Here is a 25,038-nt window from a genome sequence, read left to right as displayed (position 1 = left end):
CAAGCAAGCATTCACCGCTCATGCGCGAACAACAGACAGAGGCGACACGATGCACGGTGTTCAGAAAACGACCCAGTCCGAGCAACACGTGCCGCTTATCGTGTCGCTTCTGTTCGAATGGTTGCATGCATTAATGAGGACGTGCCGCTTCAGTCTAAAAGCCCCCTTAAATCAGATTTCTCCTTTATTGCTCAAATCCATTTTTCTTGACATTGGAAAGCTATAGACCTTCCCGGTGGCGCAGTGGTAACGTCGTCGCCTTGTAATTCAAGGGGTCCCGGGTTTGATACCCGGTGGTTCGGAGCCTTAGTATGCATAAAGTGGCCGTAAAGGAGCAACTTAATCAATCAATGTTAGTTTTATTTATGGAGGAGTAAAACAGCTGAGAAAGTGAAATTTAATTATTTTTTTTTCAAATAATTATTTAAAAAAAATAGTCCAAAAGTTATTACGCGCGCTCCGACGCTCGGAGCCCCGGGTTCGAATCAGGCCTGGGCATGGGGTGTTCTTTGCGAGTGTGTCTTCATGAATTTCACCACATCATTTCTCATCCTCATCGTCGCGATTAGCCAAAAGTGGTAGAAAAGCGATGCTCAATAACAAATTTCATTGTAAAAACACTCCAAAGTATACCATATAAGTAGTTGTATTTGTGGTGGGATAAACTCAAGAAAGTATGAACCCCCCCTCAAGCAGATTTGCTATACTTAAAACTATCTTAACATGAGCATATGAGCTTTTTGCTCAAGTGTGAAACCCCCGTATAATCCAAGATTTTTGTGAAAAAGCCCTCATGGATTCCATGAGAAAGTATGACCCCCTCAGATTGATGAGGCTACACTTATAAAAGCTACTTCTGTGAGATTGTTATCCATAAATTTGTTAAAAATATGCCCCTCTTGTGGCCATACTTAAAACTAGGCTATCCACACACATACACATGCATACACCTACATACATACACACACACACACACACACACACACACACACACACACATACATACACACACACACACACACATACATATTTACTTCTGGTTTAAGTTCAATTGGGCACCAGCTTCAATTTGTTTATCTAATATTAAAACAATGTAATTCTTCTAGAATTGCTCTGTGACAACAGACCCATCTATGTGCAAATGCCCGAACTCGGTGAATACTTGGGAACAAGTCCATTTTTTTCATTATGTCAATATTTTTAACTTCTTTTGCCAGTAATAGGGAAATGGTAGCAAGCAATAAACAAAGTACTTTGGAGCTGAATATTCCTTTCTTAGACGTCGTATATTACTAAAATATCTTTAATTCACATATTTTCTCATACCGCAGTATCTTGTTCTATTAGGCCTCTTTGAGAACATTGCCTATTAGGACTCTTCAAGAACATTGCCTATTAGTAAAATAATAGGACAAGCATACGGCGGTATGGGGATATGTGAATTGTTGGTTTCTTCAATTCAGATAAAAGGATTGAATAGAAACTGGGATATTTTGCATTTGTTACATTCAGTTTCTTTGTTGTAATCTGTTCATATATAAAATCAAGCCCCGAGAAAGTATAAGATCAATACTTGAACAATATGTGCGCATGACGGCCCCAAAGCGGTGGGATCGATACTTTCCGCACGGTGCACAGTTCTATTTGCCCGCATTGAGTCTTATTAGAGCGAGCTCCGGCAGTTTTATTCTGATCGATTAGTTCCAGAGTTGTCCACCGCCGCGCCGGGAGGCAATGGCGCTGCGGTATGGATTGCATCGATTAGTTCCAGACAATTCCGCTCCCCTAAGCGTGGAGGCGCTGCGGTACGGATTGCATGTATGCTCAGCAGAAAAACGGGGGGTTTATTCAGAAGAAAGTACTTCGGCAAAAATGTTAGAGAATAGCTCATGTTTCTGAATGTACCCCTACAGTGTTTCTATTGGCTCTGTAAAACTATAAAAGCCAGGGCACAGTGCAGATTCTTCACCATTGCTGGATTGGAGACTTGAAGCATATAATTTGGCGGAATAACCCAAGTAATGTCATATATACATACACATACAAAGCACAGTGCTGAACCCAACTGATCCAGCATAGAGATTAGATTTAAAACCCAAGAAATTGTATATAAATACCAAAGCCAAAAATATTAAGTGTATACACACATATATACATACACACACACAAAGTACAGTGCTGAACCCCAACTGATATTTTTTATTCAGTATAAAGTTTTGAATTGAAACCCAGGAAATTGTATATAATAAACAACAACAAAAATGCCAAATCAAAAACATTGTAATCAATGCAATAAGAATATATCCAGCCCCAATTGGGCCAAGCATCAAAAAATTTGTAATCCAGACAAAAGCAGAACTCCCACAAAAATTTGCCCCAAATGCAATAGAAAATATAACATGCAATACTTCACATATATACATAAAAATACTTGCTCTGCACAGTCATCAACATTGCCCTCACAAGCACTGAAAAGAAGGCACGAAGCACCTCTTAATGCCAGAGCAGCAAAGCAGCCACGCTATGAACCCATCCGTAGCAGTTTTAACGGCCAATTAAGGGATCACCGGTTTGTATCAGAGCCAAGATGTGGCATTGAGAATTTCTTGAACAGTATAAATTCTGATCTGCAGGCAATTCTTAATGCACAAAATGGCTCTTATAAGCTATCCCTCAAATTGTTTGTACAATATAAGAAACCAAACGGCACAAAATTTACACATCCCCACTTAACAGAAACTGTACCTGTATATTCAAATTCAAATTCAGACAAAATAATAAGCAGGCTAATAGATCAATTAAATATCAAACATTCTGAATTTGCGGCAAAAGAGTCAGGATGGAGCCTATGCGGTTCATCACACAAGTTATATGTTAATATTTCTGAATTCACTCTATTACAAGGTTCCACTTATGTGCCATTGCCTGCTAATATCAAAAACAAAAGAGCCGTGGTTAATATAGAAAATACCGACCAGAAATGCTTTTTATGGTGTATATTAGCTGCTTTGTTTCCAGTTTCAAGGAATCCTGAGAGAATAACTTATTACAAACAGCATGAACATGATTTTGACGATGTAATGGAGGGTTTAGAATATCCAATATCAGTTCAGAATATTGATAAATTTGAAAAAAAGGCCAGGCACATCAATGGCAAACAATTATCTATTAATGTATTTATTTGTTCCACTGGCAATTGCCCGATAGCACCTCTCAGAATCAGTACACTTGATGATGAATCTGCAATTCCGATTGATCTGCTCTTAATTGAGGGGGATGGCACATACCATTACACTCTGATACATAATCTTGAAGCTTTAGTGAGAACACAACTAGACAAATATAAAAAAATATTTAAGTTGTGCAGAAGATGCTTAACTGTATTTGATGGTAGAAAAATGGTGAATGGTGTTTGTGAAGAGAGTGCAGAAATTGCAAAAAATAAGTTAATTGAGCATCTGAAATACTGTGGCAACCATAAACCTGTTCATATGGTGATGCCTAATCCAAGTGAAAATTGCAAATTCAAAAAGTTTGAAGCCTTGTTGGAACACCCAGCATTTATTGTCTATGATTTTGAATCGAATCTCAAATCTCTTGCATTCTGCAATCCAGATCCTGAAGAATCCTCAATTACACCATACCAGTTACATGAACCTTCCAGTTTTTGTTATGTAGTTGTACGGGATGGTGTTGTTATTAAAGAATATTCATACAAGGGACCAAATGCCATCAAAATATTTGCACATAGAATAGAAAATGTGTGCCGTGACATAGCATCTAACATCTTATTAAAATCAAAACCCATGTTGCCTTTAACAGAGGAACAGATTGAAGATTTCAACAATGCAGAAAAATGCCCGGTATGTGATTGTGAATTTTCAGATACAAATATCAAGGTTCATCACCATTCTCATACAGATGGTCGATATAAACAGGCCCTGTGTAATAGCTGTAATATTAAGATCAAGAGACCAAGATTTATCCCCATATTTTGCCATGGAGCATCCAATTATGATTTCCATCATCTGATCAGATACGAGGGTTTTGACAAACAGAATTTAAATATTTTAGCTGAAAATGATGAAAAATATATATCTATTAGCAAGATAATTAAAGTTGATGGTGTTTCTATTCAATTAAGATTTCTTGATTCTTACAGATTTTTACCTGCTAGCCTGGCTACACTGGCCTCTCAATTATCTGATGATGACTTGAAAATCACACGTGCCTCGTTTCCAGATCAGGACCTGAAATTAATTAGGCGGAAGGGTGTATATCCATACGACTATGTTACAGATTTTTCTAAATTTGATGAGTGTTCCCTGCCACCACAAGAAGCATTTTATAGCAAAATCAGAGGATCTGGAATTACTGATGAAGATTATCACCATGCCAAATTGATGTGGAACAGTTTTAAATGCAAGACATTTGGTGATTATCACATGGCTTATTTGAAACTTGATGTCACTCTCTCAACTGATATATTGCAAACATTCAGAAAATCTTCCATGCAAAATTATGGACTGGACCCAGTGTATTTTTACAGTGCCCCTGGTCTAGCATGGGCTGCAACGTTTTTCAACACCAAAAAGCCATTGGATCTGATCCACGATCAAGAAAAGTATCTGTTTATGGAGGAATGTATAAGAGGGGGGATGGTGCAATGTTCCCAGAGATATGCCAGAGCAAATAACAAGCATATGCCTGATTATGATCCAGCACGGCCATCAAATTATATACTGTATGTAGATGCAAACAACCTCTATGGTCACGCCATGATGGATAAACTGCCATATGCAGGGCTTGAATGGGTTGAAGATTTCAATATTGAAGATCTTCAGAATTTTGATGACCGTGAACATGGCCTCTTCTTAGAGGTTGGTGTGACAATTCCAGATTATTTGCACAATAAATTTTCTGATCTGCCCCCAATTCCCGAGGTTCAGTGCTCACCTGGTTCTAAACAGAAGAAGCTCATGATGACCCTGGAGCCGAAACAGGGATATGTCATATATTACAAAAACCTCCAGTTCCTGATGAAACATGGTGTCCAAGTGACCAAAGTTGGCAAAGTTTTGAGGTTCAGGCACTCAAGATGGTTGAAACCATATATTGACACAAACACAGAGCTTCGAACATCTGCAAAGAGCCAATTTGATAAGAGCTTGTTTAAATTGATGGTGAATTCAGTGTATGGCAAAACTATTGAAAATGTCAGAAAACATACCGATGTTAAAATAATTACTGACCCCAGCCGGAGCAAAAAATTGGTTGCAAAGCCCAACTTCAATTACAGAAGAATTTATGATGAGCACATGGCACTTTTCAACATGATGAAAACAAAGATCAAGTTTGATAAACCTATTTATGTAGGGGCTGTGATATTGGAATTGTCCAAATTACATATGTTAATATTGTATTATGATGTGCTGAAACCTTTTTATGGTGATCGTGTAAAATTATTGTACATGGACACGGATAGTTTTATTCTTGAAATTCAAACAGAAGATGTTTATCAAGATATGTCACAGCCTGAATTGTTTCAATACTTTGATACCAGTGAACATACATTAGTTCAACCCCACAACAAAAAGGTGCCTGGCAAGTTAAAAGATGAGACACTTGGCGATGTTATTGTGGAATTTGCTGGGTTAAGTGCCAAGGTGTACAGTTTTAAAACATGTAGTGCTGTTGTCAAAAAGGCCAAGGGCATTGGCAGAGTTACTGTGGAAAAAGAGCTTGTATTTGAAGATTATAAAAATTGCATCAAATCACAGAGTTCAATCAGAACATCAGAAAATAGAATTCAGAGTGAGAATCACTTGCTGACTAGCAATATTGTAAGAAAAGTGGCCCTGGACCCACATGATGATAAGAGATGCATTTTATCATGTGACATACATACTTTACCTTGGGGGCATTGTGATTTGAAAAATGGGAAACAATGCCCAATTACAGAGCATGATTTGAAATAAATAAACATGCCTATGAACTTATTTGGGTTCAAAATTATGGACCTGCCCACACCACAACCCTCTCCTGATATGCTGTCTAAACTGAGTGGCTTGTTAATTATTCATCTGAACAGCATACTTACAGATGTTGATGATGAAACAGGCAAAATATTGTACATATTTAACAATAATTTAAATCATTACCAATTACCTGTAGGTGGGCAATTGCAATTTATTACAACCCCTGAGGGTGATGTCAAGATTTCAGTAGGGAGAACTATTTATAGAATTAAGCACTCAAACATGATTTCTGGCACTGTATATACTGTTTCTGCTGGTGACTGCTTATATATTGAGGTCCCTGGATCCTATGACAAGCTTATACCCTTTTTTATAGAATTAAGAATCAGATACTCTATAATAAATAACCAGTAAAAGAAAATGCCTAATGATATATTTGGCCACACAAGACATGAAGATCACAGTGATGAGATTCTGATGCTTGATGTCAGAGTCAAGAAATTAAGAAGTGATTTACAAGCTTTACAAACCACACTCAATGCCAGTCTTCAACTAGAAATTACAAATTTACAATCACAATGCATGGACCCTCTTCTTAAAATTGATTCTGAACTCAAATTGCTGCTTCAAAAATATACTGATCTGGCAACATTAGATAATTTTCAAAGTTTAGAAGAAGCTGTAGCAGCTCTTCAAGCCAAATTTAAGACCCAGGCTAACAACTCCGAGCAATTGAAACAACAATTGGAAGAGCAGATAAATAATGTCCAGACACAGCTCCAAACAATTGTCAAAAGCATAAAATCACAAGAAGATTTTGATCTAGTGATTTCCACTCTGAAAGAACAGATTCAGTCACTCCAGATACCTAATCTGGATCCTCTGCACAATGCCATAGCCGAGGTTAAAGAAAAAATTGAGACACTTGAAAATTTTATGAACAATTTGCCATCTTCTGATGCTTTGAATGCAATAACTCGGAGTGTAGCAAACATTAAGCTGCAACTTGAAACATATGAAGATTTTGGAAAAATTCAAAGTACCATAACTCATCTTGAAGGTACCATAGCAGCAGTGCAAAGTGATTTGGCAAATGTACAAGAAACTCGCCTGCCTGGGATTGTAGATACACTTGTCAGTGTCCAGCAGCAGATCACAAAGCTTGAAAACCTCAACACTGAATCTGAACTGTCTCATTTTCATCACTTGATAGATGATATCCAAACAAAACTTGAAATTTTACAACAATCCACACCCTCTCAGGCAGATATAGCCCTGCTCCAAAATGCTATGCAAAATGTGGCTGATGCTTCTGAATTAAACAATGTGAAATTGGCACTTGAATTTTTGCAAAATACAGTATCAAATCTTCCCACATCACAGGAACTTAAAAATATTAAGAGAGCAGTGAATAGGATATTGAAATCAGAAGATATCAAGAATATCCAAGCAGAGATCAAACATCTTACTCAGACAGTGGCAACTCTACCAACCAATCAACATATTAATGAACTGCATGCCCTGTTTGAGGATATCAGAAGACAGGTCCATGATCTTACTGCTCAAAATTCAAAATTGGCAGTTGTTGAAAATTTGCAACAAATTGTAGCTAATATCAAGCAACAGCTAGGGACCATGGAATCCAATCAAGCAAATGCTCTGTCTGTTTTTGCCACCCAGCTTCAAGAAATTGTGCAACAATACAAGAAACTTATTGTGGACATAAAGATCAAGCCAGGCCACGATGATGTTGTTAGGACCATCAATGAGCACCTTGAATCTGTAACAAGCAGATTGCTCACAGCAGAAAAGGAAATAACAGGCATAATCGAGAATCCAAAACATACAGTAATTCTTGAATTGTACAGCATCCCCAACAAAGAATATGATTCTCCATTTACACCAGGTGGCAAAATATATATGCTGTCCCCTGCTCAATTTTATTACCAGTTTTTTGTTGGGGGCACATTGAGACCAATCAAGATCAAATATTGGCATCAACCACAGGCACACCACTACCCTACCTTATCAATAACAAATGCTGAGAACAAAGTGAAAATCACCAGTGTAGAGTTAGAGGATTTTACAGATCCCAATACATTAGAAACAGCCTATGCTGAAGATGATGGCTCTCTGGAATTTAAAATACAAATAGGGGACAAATTATATTTAGAAAATCCTGCAGTCTCAGCTGCTGAACACCCTATAGTTGCAATATTCTTGTTTACATATTATGTCTAGTAGTTGATGAATTACACAGACAAGCCAGACATAATTATAAGAGACTGCCAGTAGTCACAAAAAGCATAGATGATTTATGGCAGAGCGACTTGATTGAGTTGTCAAGTGGGCAGTTGAAAAACTTAGACAAAATCAACAAGGGCTACAAGTATCTACTCACTGTAATAGACACATTTTCAAAATTTGCCTGGGCTCTGCCACTCAAATCCAAGACTGGAAAATGCGTTACAGAAGCCATCAGGACAATCATCAATCATTCAGGAAGATCACCGCGCTATTTGCAAACAGATAATGGCAAAGAATTTTATAATTCAGTGTTTCAACAATTTATTAAAAGCCAAGCAATAAAACATTACTCGAGTTACAGTGATCTCAAAGCCTCAATTGTAGAGAGATTCAACAGAACCTTAAAAAATCTTATGTATAAACAATTTACACTTCAAGGTAATTATAAATGGATTAATATTCTTCCAGAACTTCTACATAAATATAACAACTCTGTCCATTCCACAATCAACATGAAACCCTCTGAAGTAACTTCATCTGATGAACAAAAATTGATCAGCACTGTTTATTATCCTAGATACCAGCCAACAACAAGAAGGGCCAAATACAGGGTGGGTGATCAAGTAAGAATCAGCAAATATAAGCACTTATTCAAAAAAGGCTTTACAAGAAACTGGAGCACCGAATTATTTACAGTGGTTCAAGTTAAACCCGGGACCCTTAACACATATATAATAAAAGATCACCGAGGAGAAATTCTCAAAGGCAGATTCTATGAAGAAGAACTCAGCAAAACTAAACAGCCTGACACATATCTCATAGAAAAAATCATCCGCAGAAAAGGCAACAAGTTACTTGTCAAATGGCTGGGTCATCCGGAAAACAGCTGGATCGATGCAGACAAAGTGATAATATGAGCACCTGGGATGTTATAAAAAGGCTGCCAGAACCTGAACAACAGAATAAGAGAAATGGCAACTTGCTGCCTGATAATATTAGGTGTCTTATTGTTGGGCCATCTGCTTGTGGTAAAACTACACTAATGGTTGATAATTTTTTATTGGCACCCAACTGGTTAGACTGGAAAAACAGGCACTTGTATGTTTTCTCTAAGAGCTTGGAACAATTAAAATATCAGCAGCTGATGAAGCTATATGATGGATTGGATATTGCCACTTTTGAATCAGATGTTAAGCCACTTCATGAATGTCTCGATAATTCTGTTGTTGTGTTTGATGACATTATACTGGATAATCAAAACAAGGTTAGAAATTTCTTTACACAGGGCCGACACAAAAACATTGATTGCTTCTACCTGGCACAGACTTTTTCAAAAATACCGAAGCAGCTGATCCGAGACAACAGCAATTTTATATGTGTGTTTTATCAAGATCATACCAACCTCAAACACATACATGATGAATATGTAGGTGGGGACTTGAGCTACAATGATTTTTCCAAGTTTTGCAGCAGGTGCTGGAATCAAGACAGTTATGGGTTTGTCACAATTGATATGACAAGAACACCTAATAGCGGCAAGTACAGAAATAAAATCAACGATTTTCTAGACGTTGAAACATATATAAATAACCATGAAACGACCAGTCATTGATGATCTTAAGTTAAGAGATTATCTTGTAAAAAGATTTAAGGGATGGAAATCAGAGAACCGTGGAATTTATGAAAAACACAAACAAACAGAACAGCCTGTCATTGATGCTATTAATAATTTAGGTAAGAATATCAAAACTGTTACAGAGCAGAATCAAGATTTGATCACTGAGCTTGTACCTGTAGCTGCTAGGAACATTTTAGATTATCCATTCACCCCACTTTCCAGTATTCATACACCTAGTCCTGTTGCTCCTAGAAGAATTGAAGCTAGTCAGGATCCTATTGAATTGGGTCTTCTTGCTCAAAAATATTTAACCACACCTAAAGACAACAAAGATGAGGTGTTTGGCTTATATGCTGACACAGAGCTTGACGGCAGCATCATACATAGAATTGGCAATTTCAGAGTAACATTTATGGGAGATGATATAATTGTTTATTCAGAATCTCGTCTCGGAGAAAAAGGTGCTTTTGTTAAGTACACCGGCACACCTGGGTTGTGGGAACTGATAACTAGGAAAAGGCCTGGCAGCTATACAGATCAAGATTATGAGGATTACAAAGAAATATTAATAAAATCAGATGCTCTATACCAGAACAATGATCCCACACAAAAAAGAGTCAAGTCTAGCAGTGGGGCAAAGTATAACAACTTAATCAAGCCCATATGGTCACAGATCAAGACTGGCAGTGGAATCAAACAATACAACACCCTGCCTAAAGAATTTGTCTGGGTTGATGATGTCAGGAAACTTGTAGATAGGTTGTTGGTGATAGCTGGGGAGGAAAATGCTGGGAACCACAATTTTTACAATGAAAAGGTTGGAATTATGGACATGATAAGCACAAAATTGTCTAATTTTATAGTGAATGACCCTAAGGGGATTGGATATCTCATAAAAATTATTAATACTCTACCACCTAAATTTTGGAATATTTCTGAGGGTCGGGGCTTGGTTAATGACATTATAAACAAGCTGCCATTTGAACTTCATATTCCAGGCTATCAGTATTGTGGTCCAGGCACAAAATTGGATCATAGATTAAACAGAGGTGATCCTGGTGTAAATCCCCTAGATGCTGCTTGTAGAGACCATGACATAGCATACAACACACATTCTGATCTTGACAAGAGACATGTTGCAGACAAAAAATTAGAAGAGGCTGCATTTGGTAGATTTGTAAGCAAAGATGCTTCTTTAAGTGAGAGAATATCAGCATTGGGAACCACCATAGCTATGAGCACCAAACAAAAACTGGGGTGGGGGTTGTGAATATGTATATAATAAACCTACAATGAAGGCCAAGGGTGTTATGTATCAAATACCTTATGCAGGTCTCAAATCTCTTAAAACTATTGATAGTCTTTTAACCAAAAAGCAGCGGAAGAAAAAAAGCTCTTGTATTGCAAAGGGCCATGGTATGAAATTGTTGCTTAGTACCCCCCAATTAAAAAAATTACAGCAATCAAGAAAAAAATCACATGTGGGTGGATTCATATTTACCATCCCTGCCATCTTAGCAGCACTTGGGGCTGTTGGGAGCTTGGCTGGGGGATCAGCTGCCATAGCAAAAACAGTAATAGATGCCAAGAAAAATAGGGCAGAATTAGATGAGCAGAAGCGCCATAACCTGGCCATGGAGAAAAAAGGCAAAGGTGTTAAGAGAGCCATGAATAAGTTTAAAAAAAACAAGAGCCGCTTACAAACCAAGATATTGAAGCTTTAATCAAGCCACTGGGCATCAAACATTTTAGGGGTGTGTACATGTCTGATTCTTTACCGGAGCAACCACTCAACAAAGAGTGTGGCATTGTTAATTTGGATGAGTACAAAAATCAGGGCACTCACTGGATCTGTTATCTTAAATATTTAAACAATGAGGCATTTGTGTTTGATTCATTTGGAGGTGTTCCACCTGAAAATTTAATAAAATATCTAAATTCAGCTAATCTTTATTACAATAATGCCCGTGTTCAAAACTTCAAAGATGTTAATTGCGGACATTTGTGTTTATCTGTTCTTAGATATATGTCTCAAATAAATAAACCATCAATTGAAGATTTTCAAAAAGCCTTGTGGTATTTGAAACATCATGGGGGTATTCCATCTCACCAGCCAAAATTCAATATTGAAACTCAAATTACATGATGACATAGTGTATCCCAAAACAATAGCTCTCAGGGCATTTTACGGCATGTACTTGATCCCTAATATTACACACCACAACAACAAAATTGCAGTAGGGGATCAAAAAATTGTCATCACTCCAGGGCAGTATAATCTGTCCACTCTAAATGCTCAATTACCCAGAGGTGTAGTATTAACTCAAAATTCTGTCACTCACAGAGTAGAGATTGTATCTGCTACAGAAACAGTGGATCTGGGTACTATAGGAGAGCTGTTAGGCTTTGAGAACAACACAAAACTTGAACCAGGCATCAAACACACTGCTATTAATATACCTAAATTCTTAGCCATAGAGACTCTGAACATTCACTGTAATGTGGCCGAGGGTATGATCACCAAATCAAATGGCATAGGCACTCACAAACAAACTGGCATCATTGCAACATTCAAACCTAATTCTGAATTCATGGAGCCCATCATCTACAATCCATCCCCAACATTATATTTTCCTGTGTGCCACAATAGAATAGATTACATTGAATTGATGGTCACTAATGAAAAAGAAGAATTAGTTGATTTTGCTGGAGCCACAACAACTGCTATCATAGAGATTAACATTTAAATAAAAATACATACAATGGAAAATATTGAGAGTTATGAGCTACAATCATTCCCTCCAAACAGGAGGACATTTGCAAATTTAAATCAACCCAACACAGAGATTGAGGTTGATCTTGATGTAGGGGACGGCTTTATACACCCCCACAGAGCAGATCTATACATCAAATTTGATGTTGTAAAGCTGGATGGAACAGATTATCCGGCAAATTCAAATATAAGATTGGTAGATAATTTTGTGCCGCATCTGTTCTCTGAAATTGAGATCAGAAAACATGGCGTTGTTATAAACAGAGTGGATTATCCCGGCATTACCTCCACGGCTTTGGCCACTCTAAAATTATCCAAGACCGAGGCTTCATACTACCAAATAGGTGGATTTGAGGCTGGTGAGAAAATATTATCTAAAAACCACACAGTGCTGTTTCCTATGCGCCTGTTGCCAGGATTCTTCTCGGATTACAAAGATATTATGTGGAAAGGCGGGTTAAGAATTACATTTAGAAGAGCTGCAAATGATAATAATGCTTTGATGAGGTACAGCACATTAAACTCTACAGGAGAAGCTCTGCCTAATACCCTACCAGATGCAGGCAAATGCATTATTCAGACTATGGAGCTAAGAATCCCTGTTGTTGAATATGAGGCCAGTTATGCTCTTAAATACAAAGCTGATATAGTAAAAAATCCACAGATTCCTCTTCAATTTTATACATATCAATGTGTACAGAAGCCCGCATCTGGCACATATTATGAGTTTGATGCTACAAATTCATTCTCCAGCATACAATACGACATGCCTGATTTTGTGGTGGTACTGTTTCAGACTGGGAGACACAACAATCAGGAAAAAAATTCGAGTAGATTTGATAGCTGCAACATCAAGAACATATATCTTAAAAATGGCAGAAATGAGGTTTTTCCTAGAGAAAATTACAATTTAGACATTTCCAAGGATGATTTTCTCAAATTATATGAGGCTTTTTCGGCTTTCAAGAGAGTCACTACTGGCAGTACTGACATGTATTACTCACCAGATGAATTCAAAGCACGGAGACCCATGTTTGTAATCAACACTTCAAAAAGGAAACAAGTTGTGGTAAATGACAGGACAAACATTAAAATTATCTGTGAATTCCATGAGGCTTTACCAGATGACACCATTTGTAGCGTTATTCTCATAGGTGAAAAATCATATGTTTATGATGTAAGAAATGAGAGGGTCACAGAGCAATTCTAGAAGAATTACATTGTTTTAATATTAGATAAACAAATTGAAGCTGGTGCCCAATTGAACTTAAACCAGAAGTAAATATGTATGTGTGTGTGTGTGTGTGTATGTGTGTGTGTGTGTGTGTGTGTGTGTGTGTGTGTATGTATGTAGGTGTATGCATGTGTATGTGTGTGGATAGCCTAGTTTTAAGTATGGCCACAAGAGGGGCATATTTTTAACAAATTTATGGATAACAATCTCACAGAAGTAGCTTTTATAAGTGTAGCCTCATCAATCTGAGGGGGTCATACTTTCTCATGGAATCCATGAGGGCTTTTTCACAAAAATCTTGGATTATACGGGGGTTTCACACTTGAGCAAAAAGCTCATATGCTCATGTTAAGATAGTTTTAAGTATAGCAAATCTGCTTGAGGGGGGTTCATACTTTCTTGAGTTTATCCCACCACAAATACAACTACTCATATATTCTATAATAGTGCTACGTAAAAGTCTATATGACCATGAGTCAGGAAATAACCAAACAATAGCAACAACGAAGAGCTTAGCCCATTTCCGCGGTGAAGCGGTCAGCATACTATGAAGCCAAATATAATTTCCGAATTAGCATACGCGAATGAGGTTATTATGCGAAACTTAACAGCGCGAATAGATAAGAAAAATGCGAGATTACTTTTTAAAACGATCTCCGAAATGGAACAACAAATATACCGTCTTAACCACGTGATTCATTATTACAAAAAGGCATGGTGAACCATATCTTAACAAGGCATACGCACGAGTTGCGCTATTGCAATATCTGCATTCGCACAACACTCTTTATACCCGTGCCTAAGGATAAGAAACAGGACTTGACAATGAGTGATGTACCATTAGCAGAGATCGTGCTTCTTTTGCATACTTAACCACGTGATGTCGTGGTGATTCTGTTCTAGATTTTCCGGAATTACGCAAATGTGGATGACGAAACAGGTCTTGTTACGTTTGTTGGACAATTAATGCTAGTGTTTATTGTATAGACGTGGTTGTTGAATAGATACTACACCTGTTTTTGTTTACATTTACAACTGTTACTTCACAATTAAATTATATCACTCCAATCAGATCAGTTTGTTCACACACATTTTTTTCTAAAACACGAAGGGTAAGATACTTAATGCTGTAGGTTTATTTGATTTAATTTTTTTTATATATACGAGGGCTGGTCATAAAGTCTTTATTATCGTGGTGATGAAATTGTGCTGGTGTCAATTGGAGGTGGCGACGCCGTGTGCTCCCACTGTTTGCCGTAGTGGTATACCCAACACTCGTCTATGAAAAAGGTTGTCAGGATTAGCCTGGCACATCTGCAACAATTCCGCAGAAACGTCCCTTCGCGAACTTCCACTGTCTCCACTGGGAGTGCCATCTTGGACACTCCAGCAGCGTTCCGCAGGATTACGGTGCTGGCAGTCTTGTCTTTCACTACGATAGTAAAGACTTTATAACCGACCCTCGTATTTTTGTTATTTATCGTCGCTTTCCTGCCACATTTGGCTAATCGCGACGATGATATGATGACATTTATGAAGGAACACTCGCAAAGAACCACGAACCACAGCGCGCTGTGCTAACCACTCCACCACGGAGGTCGGCGAGAGAGAGGAGAGACAAGAGAAAAACAGGGAAATGAGGAAAGAGGGAGAAGCAGGGACAGATGGGGAGAGGAAAGAGGGAACGAGAAGATTGCGAAAAAAGAATGGGAAGAAGAGTAACTAGGGAATGAAAAGGTGAGAAAGATATGAAGAAAGAGAACGGAAATAGAGGAAAAGCGAAGAGGGGAATGAGGGAATGAAAAGTGAACAACTCCCCCTCGTCTCTCTCCCTTTCTTCCCCTCCTCTCCAGCCGACCTCCGTGGCGGTGTGGTTATAACCGCGCTACGAAGCCAGGGGTCCCTTCATCATATCATCACTTATCCTCATCTTCGCGATTAGCCAAAAGTGACAGAAAAAGCAACGTATAATAATCAAAATCAATCAATCAATCAATCTCTTCAAAGAAGTGTTCACACACACACACACACACACACACACACACACACACACACACACACACACACACACACACACACACACACACACACACACACACACTGCGTATATGATTTTTTATTTTTGGAAGACATATCCGCAAGACCTCCCTAATTTTTTTGACAAAAGCCCAGTAATTTCGGGTCTTAATACACCGTTACACCGCCCTAAATACCTACACCTCCCAATATGAACAATTCTCAGTTTGGTGGAGTGCAGACTTCTCATTGTCGACTCTTTGTTCTTCAGGTGCGCCGCAGCTCAGTGGAGGTGGAGAGAAACGACTCTGGGGTGGGATCGGAGACCAGCAAGTCCAGCAGGAGCAAGTGGCAGCAACCGAGGAGCGTCACCAAGGAGGACCACCTTTGCGAGGACTGCGACCAGCCGGTTGAGACCCAAGTCACGGAAAGGTAAGGGTTTAAAGAGTTTCAGTACGGTGCTTGGTTGATTGCGTTCAAGGTTGCGAATGTTGCTTCCTTGACTTTCCTTCAAGTTTGTCTTTCCTCTGCCCCCATCCCTTTTTCTCTCTATTCTCTGTCATTTCTCTCTCTATCTTCCTAGAGAGGTGGACAGAGAGAGAGATAAGGCGAAAGAGAAATGGGAAGATTGGAGACAGAAAGAGAAAAAGAAGGAAAGAGAAGAGAGCTAGCAATAGGAGATAAGAAAAAGATAAGAGAGAGGGTAGAGAGAGAAAGTGTGTGAGAGAGAACGCAGAGAAATTAGATAGATAAATAATAATAAGAAGAGAAAGGCCATCTATCTTCTCTCTCTCTCTCTCTCTCTCTCTAAGAGATGTGTCTCTTTTTCTTTCTTTCTTCCTCTATTTCTCTCTCTCCCTCTGTCTTCCCTCTTTCTCTCTCCTCTTTTTCCCTCCATCTCTCTCTGTCTCTATCTCTTCTCCCTCCTCTTTCTCTCTCTTCTTTCCTTGCACTTTCTGCTCCCACTCTAAAAAAGAGAGAAAGAGGGAGGAAAAAGGTGAGAGAGCAAGAGGGGAGAGAGATAAAGAGGGAGGAAAAAGAGAGAAAAATGGGATAGAAAGAGAGAGGAAAAAGGGGAGAGAGAAAGAGGGGAGAGGGAAAGAGGGAGACATATCTCTTTCTCTCCCTCCCTCTTAGAGGGAGAGGGGGGAGCAGGGAGGGGAAGGGAAGAGGAGAGAGAGAAAGAGGAGGAAGAAGAGAAGGAGATGAGAGAGGGCAGAGAGAGAATACAAAGAGAAATTATATAAAAAATAGAGATAAATGAAGGAGAAGAAGAGAAAGGCTTCTATCTTCTCTCTCTCTCTGTCTCTATTTTCGGATCATCATCAGCAGACCAGTCTAGCGCTGCGTTAAAATGACAGCACAATAAAAAATAACAAGCTTTCCAATTCTTTGTAACTTGAAATGAACAATGCCAATTTCCCGAGGAGGAGGTACACGTCTCCTGCCATATTTGCCCCCTTTTGCTCACTGTTGTCTTCGTGTCTTTCCAGCGGGTTAATGTACGCTCCTCTGGTGTGCCGGAAGTGCGGAAAGAAGAGAGCAGAGAGGAAAGAGATCATAACGGAGATCGTGGAGACTGAAATCAAGTACGGCCGCGACCTCCACATCATCGTCGAGGAGTTCTACCGTCCCATGTTGGTGGCAGGGCTTCTCACCCCCGACCAGCTGGCCGCCATCTTCCTCAACGTGGAGGAGCTCATCGAGATAAACGACCACCTCACGGAGAAGCTCAAGGATGCTTTGGAGATTGCTCTGGACCAGGGAGACGAGGATCTTCTTACCGTCAACATGGGGAAGCTGTTCCTGGAAGCGGCCGCCATGTTGCATGCCTTCGAGTCCTACTGTACGAGACAGGTGAGTCCTATACTTTTACTCTAACTCTCTAGCCGTCTTAAACCCGAATGTTAATGGCTGCAGCATCTGTCCCTATCCCAGGCAAGACCTAGGTCCATCTCAACTGTGTTCCTCCATCTTCGTCCTGGCCTTCCTACAGGTCTCTTCCATGGTCTTATTTAAGGGGGGTTCAATCCCTCCCCTTTTGGTTCAGTAAAATTACCAGATTACGTGTTCTATCCGCTTGTTCATAAACATTTCTTCGGACTTATTTCATTTTCCCAAATTCGAGACGTATAGGACGAGATATGGATGAGAAGAAAATAACGTGATTTCACTCACCAGATGGCACTGCAGACCAAATGTCTGCAATTTCCTCAAAGTTTCGGAATATCTGCGATAAGAAACTGCATCGGGACTGTCAAATTAGTTATAATTTTCTTCCGTCGAGTTTTCTTAAAGGAATTTTGTTTTTAAAACCGCAGTACAAGAAAACCAGGTAAACATCGTAACATTCTCAAGTTGTTTGACACAAGATGAACAGAAAAGTATCAATAGTAAGTAGAGTGGCCGTGACTACCCACACCTTTCCCCCGCTCCCCAACAAGCTTCCGGTCAGCAGTGCCCTGGATTTTCACTTAAAGCAATCCTAATCATACCAAAAATTGACCCCCCTTCCTCTTACGTGAACTATATATATGCTCATGTCTCTTACCATCAGATTTTCCGACAAGAATCCTGTAAACTCTTGTTTCCTCTCACATTCGTGCCACATGGCCTGCCCACCTAAGTCTTCTTCAATTAATGTTTACTCAGCCATCATAATTCCAGGCTGTTTTGGAAACATCATTTAAGTCCAAGAACGCAACTTCACAGCAGGCAGTTAGTATGTTTATAACTTTAATAGCAAACATTACAGACATATGATTGCATGTTAGATCATCAACTGTATAGAATCTTTAAGTATATCCAACTAGGGGCGATCCTCGGCGGGGCGCCAATAGCGCCAAAACCTTAATTTTGATTACATAAGCGTTGTTATTTGCTTTTAAAAATAGTTATTACAAACCAGATATTTCATATTGGAAACAATAACATGAGGTGGGAAGAAAGAAGAGTACAACTCCCTTAGGGGTGTAAGGATCGAAGATAGGGGGTTATGTTAGCTCGCTAATGCTTTAGCTTCATCTGGAGAGGTACCTAGATAAATGTTAATCAATATGTTTATTCATCATTAAGCATTACAATAATGCAATAGATGTCGTCATTGCTAATACAAGAATAGTATAAACATACAAATATTAGATTAGACATACCTAATACAAGAATAGTATAAACATACAAATATAAGACATAATACAAGAATAGTATAAACATACAAATATAAAACATAATACAAGAATAGTATAAACATACAAATATTAGACATACCTAATACAAGAATAGTATAAACATACAAATATAAGACATAATACAAGAATAGCATATACATCTAAATATAAAACTCAATACAAGAAAAGCATAAACAAGCATTTTATATATATATATATATATATATATATATATATATATATAATACATAGGGTGAGTATAAAATTGCACATATTAAAAGTTCTCTTAAATGAATGGCAACTCACACATTTAGATTAATGACCTAAAGACTTCATCGGCAAGGTTAGCATGAGAGAGAAAAGGAATTAACTGTCTCGTGTCTGAAGAGATGATCAATAACTGTTCCAAAGTTGAGTCTCACACACACTCCCACACTGTCTCTTAACTTCTCCTGAACTTCTCGCCCCTCTCCTTATAACTCCCCAAACAACGTTCACCTTTCAAGCCAAATACAGACTGTTCAGTCCAAGACCGAACTTGCATCCTCCAAAACCAGACTCCTCCCTCAGTTTTACCCCTCCTGTAGCTGGAAATGCATTTTGCTGAAGTAATCGCATTCTTTCGTATTTCCTGCCTTCTACAAAGGTAAGTGTATAAGAGGTGCACTACGGAAGTTTCAGAAAAGAAAAGTAGGTGGCAGTGCAAAGTAAAAGAATATTAATATACATATACAAATGTAAATTACTAACCTTTCTCTCTAAATTTAAGATCCTAAAATGAATAGTTATAGATTTAACACAGTAACATTTTAACCATACTTACACTATTATATATAAACCAATGATTATTCTGGTCTGGTTAATATCACATCTATATATCATAAAAAATTCAAATTAAGAATAAGGAACAAAGATGAACGGGCGAATCTGGTAAATATTTTGCAATTTAATGAACGGGACAACAGCGCATAACTCCGAATGTGTGCGGGTGGAGGAGAGCATTTTCCGGGATTCCCCCTTTTATGTATAACCAAACCGCATGTTCTGTTCACACGTAAGTGGAGCACTGGCAAAGCCCCTCTTCGTTCTAGATGACGCCACACAATAAAATCTTCAGTGTCTGGATCTCTTTCAATCTGCTACCTCGCAATGATGGAGGTCAATGGCTACCGATCTTAACGGTATCCTACAAACCCGCCATTTCACATGTAGGCCTACGTGCATCGATGACGTAGTAGATACATGTATGAGGGAGGTGGGGGGAGAGTGTCTGTGTACGTGAAAGCTACTGGAGATCGCATGCAGGAATGCATGCATGTAACCAGCTCATAATTCTCGCAGTCTTCCTGGATGGGAGAAAGATCTGCAAATCGGAGAAACGCTAGCAAAGGGTTATACTAGTCAGTGTTGCCAGTACAGGCAAATTGTCTGTTGTTACGAAAATTGTACCTTTTCGTGCCCAATGACCAGAATGATGTAGAGGCTCTTTGCAATCTCGAGTTCGGCCATACTGGAGGTAACGTGATCAGTATCAGGCTCCAGAAGCATTTCGTTGTCTTATAATGTAGGGTTCACGGGTTCAATACCCGGTGAAGTGGTTCGGACTGATTGATTTATTTTATTTCGCTTTTCTGCCACTTATGCTAATCGCAGAGATGAAGATGAATGGTGATGTATGAAGGGTCAATCACAAGCACACACGGGCAGAACACACCCCGAGCTTCATAAAGGATTATACTGGTAGTCCAGACGACGCCAGAGCCTTGCAAGCCTGCAAAATGCAGTCCAAGTGTACCACTTGCAAGGGAGGTTGATAATTGGGTAACTTGAGAAAAGAGTCAATCCTTACACCCCACTTAGTTGCTCGAATCCTACTTTAAACTGTAGGTCCATGCCCAATCAGCCTTGTGTGAATAAAGTGGACTCAAAACATAAACCCCAAACCACATTGACCGGGCGGCCATATTGAATCCGCCATTTTTCATAGAAAAAGTATAATCAGCTTTTTGGCTCGAACCATACCGAATATAGGTAATCATTGTATTGAGTAATTAAAAATGTGCATCTTGTTATTCAAGGAAAAACTAAACCTGAGAAATTTGCAATTTTCTCCCCACGACTTTCTTATTAACACATTTTTTTCGCGTGTAAAAAACTCTAATTGTCTAGTAATCAATTTCCTCCAGTTCAAGATGGATTTGTAAGACAGTGCCTTGTTTCAAATTTCGTAAGGTAGAAGATCAAAATATTAGCTACAAATTGCATGCAGAGATGGCAACACTGTTGCTTATGGTTTGTGCCGTCGGACTTTTTGAGTCAGAAAGGAACCTTTTGTTTATACCTTAACGGGATTGAAGATGAAAACTCACCTGAAATAAGCAAATTCATATTCCGTGCTTAAAAGTAGGAGAAATAAGAGACAACGGTATAAGTGCTTGTCTTTTTGCTTATCATGGTGGGAAAATGTAGCCAAGTGGTGTAGCAAAGATTTTTTTTCAGTGTGGGCTCAAAGTTCGGCGAAATATTTTCTCGTGTCTCTTCTTAGTTCTAAGGTCCTCTTTCTACCAGTTTTCTCTGTTTCTTTTCTTCCTCAGTTTCTTGATCTTTCTCTCTTTCTTCGTCTATCCGTTTTACTCTTTATTCATCCCATTCTTTTCCTTCTGTTCTTCTCTCTCTTTATTCCTCTGTTTCATGATCTTCGTTTTCATCTTCCTCTACCGCTTTCCTTCTCCCTTTGTTCCTCTCTTTTATTCCTCTGTTTCACGATTTTTTGTTTTCTTCTTCCTCTACCGCCTTCCTTCTCCATTTGTTCCTCTCTTTTATTCCTCTGTTTCACGATCTTTTTTCTTCTTCCTCTACCGCCTTCCTTCTCCCTTTGTTCCTGTCTTTTATTACTCTGTTTCACGATTTTTGTTTTCTTCTTCTTCTACAGTTTCCTTCTCCCTTTGTTCCTCTCTTTTATTCCTCTGTTTCACGATTTGTTTTCTTCTTCCTCTACCGCTTTCCTTCTCCCTTTGTTCCTCTCTTTTATTACTCTGTTTCACGATTTTTGTTTTCTTCTTCCTCTACCGCCTTCCTTCTCCCTTTGTTCCTCTCTTTTATTCCTCTGTTTCACGATTTGTTTTCTTCTTCCTCTACCGCTTTCCTTCTCCCTTTGTTCCTCTCTTTTATTCCTCTGTTTCACGATTTTTGTTTTCTTCTTCCTCTACCGCCTTCCTTCTCCATTTGTTCCTCTCTTTTATTCCTCTGTTTCACGATCTTTTTTCTTCTTCCTCTACCGCCTTCCTTCTCCCTTTGTTCCTGTCTTTTATTCCTCTGTTTCACGATCTTTGTTTTCTTCTTCTTCTACAGTTTCCTTCTCCCTTTGTTCCTGTCTTTTATTCCTCTGTTTCACGATTTGTTTTCTTCTTCCTCTACCGCTTTCCTTCTCCCTTTGTTCCTCTCTTTTATTCCTCTGTTTCACGATTTGTTTTCTTCTTCCTCTACCGCTTTTCTTCTCCCTTTGTTCCTCTCTATCATTCTATTTTTCTTCCTCTGTTTCCAATTTTCTTTCTTTTTGCTTCCCTCTTCCTTTCGTTCTCTACCTCGTATCACTTTGTCTTTATCCCCCTCTTTCTCTGTGATTCTTACTCGAAATCATAGACGTAGCTTGGCGGTGGCAAGGGGGGCACTTGCCCTCTCAAAATTTTCAGGTTTATGGAAATTCACATGTTAATGGTACTTTCGTTATTTTCATGCAGGGTGGCGACAGACCTGGAAAACCTGGAAAACCGGGAAAAGTCAGGGAATTTGAGGTGTGAAAAAAAGTCAGGGAAATGTCAGGGAATTTCGTCTTCATTGACTTTTTTAAATTTTTTTTTTTATTTATTTAAAGATATCGTTATGGAACTCTGCACGGGAACAGGATATGTCGTTCGTAAGTTTCGGCCTGAACTTTTAGGCATCTTTTATGCGCAACACAACCAGAGAGAGAGAGTGAGTGAGTGAGTGAGTGAGTGAGTGAGAGAGAGAGAGAGAGAGATAAATTTCTCTCGCCCGAGCTTCTCGGCGGGAATTTTAAATTCGAACACTCTTTGGAGGAAAATTGTTATAACTCGGGCACTATGTGAGCAATCTACTTCGGATAAGTTTTGTTTTGCAGCTAAAACATCAGAGCATGCAACCGTGTACAATTCACAACACCGAACCGAGGAAGGGGGGGGGGGCTCCCCCGAATTTCAATGGAAAAAAACAAAAATGTGGAGTTTGCTCCTCTTCTCCCGCTATTTTGGGGAGAAGGCGCGAACTTTAGTATTCTTTTCAAAGAATGGACATTTCTCAAGAGAATGAAACATGTTTCGTGTTCTTGGGTGCCATACAAGTTGAATAATAATCCAAAATGTGATTATTTTTTTTTTTACGAAAAATAGGTAATTTGCATTTTTGAAGGAAAATTGTTATAACTCGGGCACAATGGGAGCAATCTACTTCGGATAAGTTTTGTTTTGAAGCTAAAACATCAGAGCATGCAACCGTGTATAATTCAGAACGCCGAACCGAGGAAGGGGGTTTGGGGGCGCGACATCGAATTTCAATGGAAAAAAACATAAAAATCTGGAGTTTGCCCCTTCTTTCCCCGCTATTTTGGGGAGAGGGCGCGAAATTTAGTATTCTTCTCAAAGAATAGACATTTCGCAAGAGCACGTAATATGTTTCATGTTCTTGGGTGCCATACAAGTTCAATAATAAGCCAAAATGTGATTATATTTTTTACGAAAAATAGGTAATTTGCATTTTTGGATATAAATTGTTATAACTCTGGCAGTATGAAAGCAGTGTACTTCGGATAAGTTTTGTTTTACTGCTAGAACATCCGAGCATGCAACCGTGTACAATTCAGAACGCCGGACCGAGGAAGAGGGGCTTGGGGGCGCGACCCCCGAATTTCAAAGAGAAAAACCATAAAAATCTGGAGTTTGTCCCCTCTTCTCCTGCTATTTTGGGGAGATGGCGCGAACTTTAGTATTCTTTTCAAAGAATGGACATTTCTCAAGAGAATGAAACACGTTTCATGTTCTTCGGTGCCATACAAATTGAATAATAATCCAATATGTTTTGTTTTTTTTACGAAAAATATGTAATTTGCATTTTTGAAGGAAAATTGTTATAACTCGGGCACTATGGGAGCAATCTACTTCGGATAAGTTTTGTTTTGCAGCTAAAACATCAGAGCATGCAACCGTGTACAATTCAGAACGCCGGACTTGGGAACGGGGGCTTGGGGGCACGACCCCGAATTTCAATGGAAAAACATAAAAATCTGGAGTTTGCGCCTTCTTCCCCCGCTATTTTGGGGAGAGGGCGCGAAATTTAGTATTCTTCTCAAATAATGGACATTTCGCAAGAGAACGTAACATGTTTCATGTTCTTGGGTGCCATACAAGTTGAATAATAAGCCAAAATGTGATTTTTTTTTTACGAAAAATAAAAATAGGTAATTAGCATTTTTGGAAGAAACTTGTTATAACTCGGCCACTATGCACTATGGGAGCAATCTACTTCGGATAAGTTTTGTTTTGCAGCTAAAACATCATAGCATGCAACCGTGTATAATTCAGAACGCCGAACCGAGGAAGGGTGGTTTGAGGGCGCGACCACCGAATTTCAATGAAGAAAACATAAAAATCTGGAGTTTGCCCCGTCTTCTCCCGCTATTTTGGGGAGAAGTCGCAAACCTTAGTATTCTCTTCAAAGAATGGACGTTTCCAATGAGATTGAAACATGTTTCATGAATAATGAGCCAAAATGTGAAACTCTGTTCGGAAATGAGGCATGGATATGTTGCGGGGAGAGGGGGGAGGTTGGTCATCAATATGAATTTCCCATACTTGCTCCAGACCTGTGTCAGAGTTTCCACCCAAACTTAAGAGTATGAAGGTCCAAAAAGCACATTAATTTCGTAATCAGCACCATGATACCATATAGTATCATCGGGCGAGTACGACCTTACTCTGATGATACCATAT

General features: G+C 38.9%; 1 protein-coding gene across 1 annotated transcript in view; it reads left to right on the top strand.

The window, feature by feature from the left end:
* Window positions 1-25,038, top strand: part of RhoGEF64C (Rho guanine nucleotide exchange factor at 64C) — a 383,518-nt gene that overhangs the window by 326,066 nt on the left and 32,414 nt on the right. Inside the window, exons 5-6 of the mRNA XM_083143975.1 lie at window positions 16,138-16,298; window positions 17,360-17,723. Coding sequence (XP_083000101.1) covers window positions 16,138-16,298; window positions 17,360-17,723 — 525 coding nt within the window. The remainder of the gene's footprint in view (window positions 1-16,137; window positions 16,299-17,359; window positions 17,724-25,038) is intronic.

Source organism: Lepisma saccharinum, chromosome 22 (assembly GCF_977018435.1).
Source record: "Lepisma saccharinum chromosome 22, izLepSacc3.1, whole genome shotgun sequence".
Taxonomy (NCBI): Eukaryota; Metazoa; Arthropoda; class Insecta; order Zygentoma; family Lepismatidae; genus Lepisma; species Lepisma saccharinum.
The sequence above is the reverse complement of the archived record's forward strand: the minus strand, read 5'-3'. Positions and strand labels throughout refer to the sequence as shown.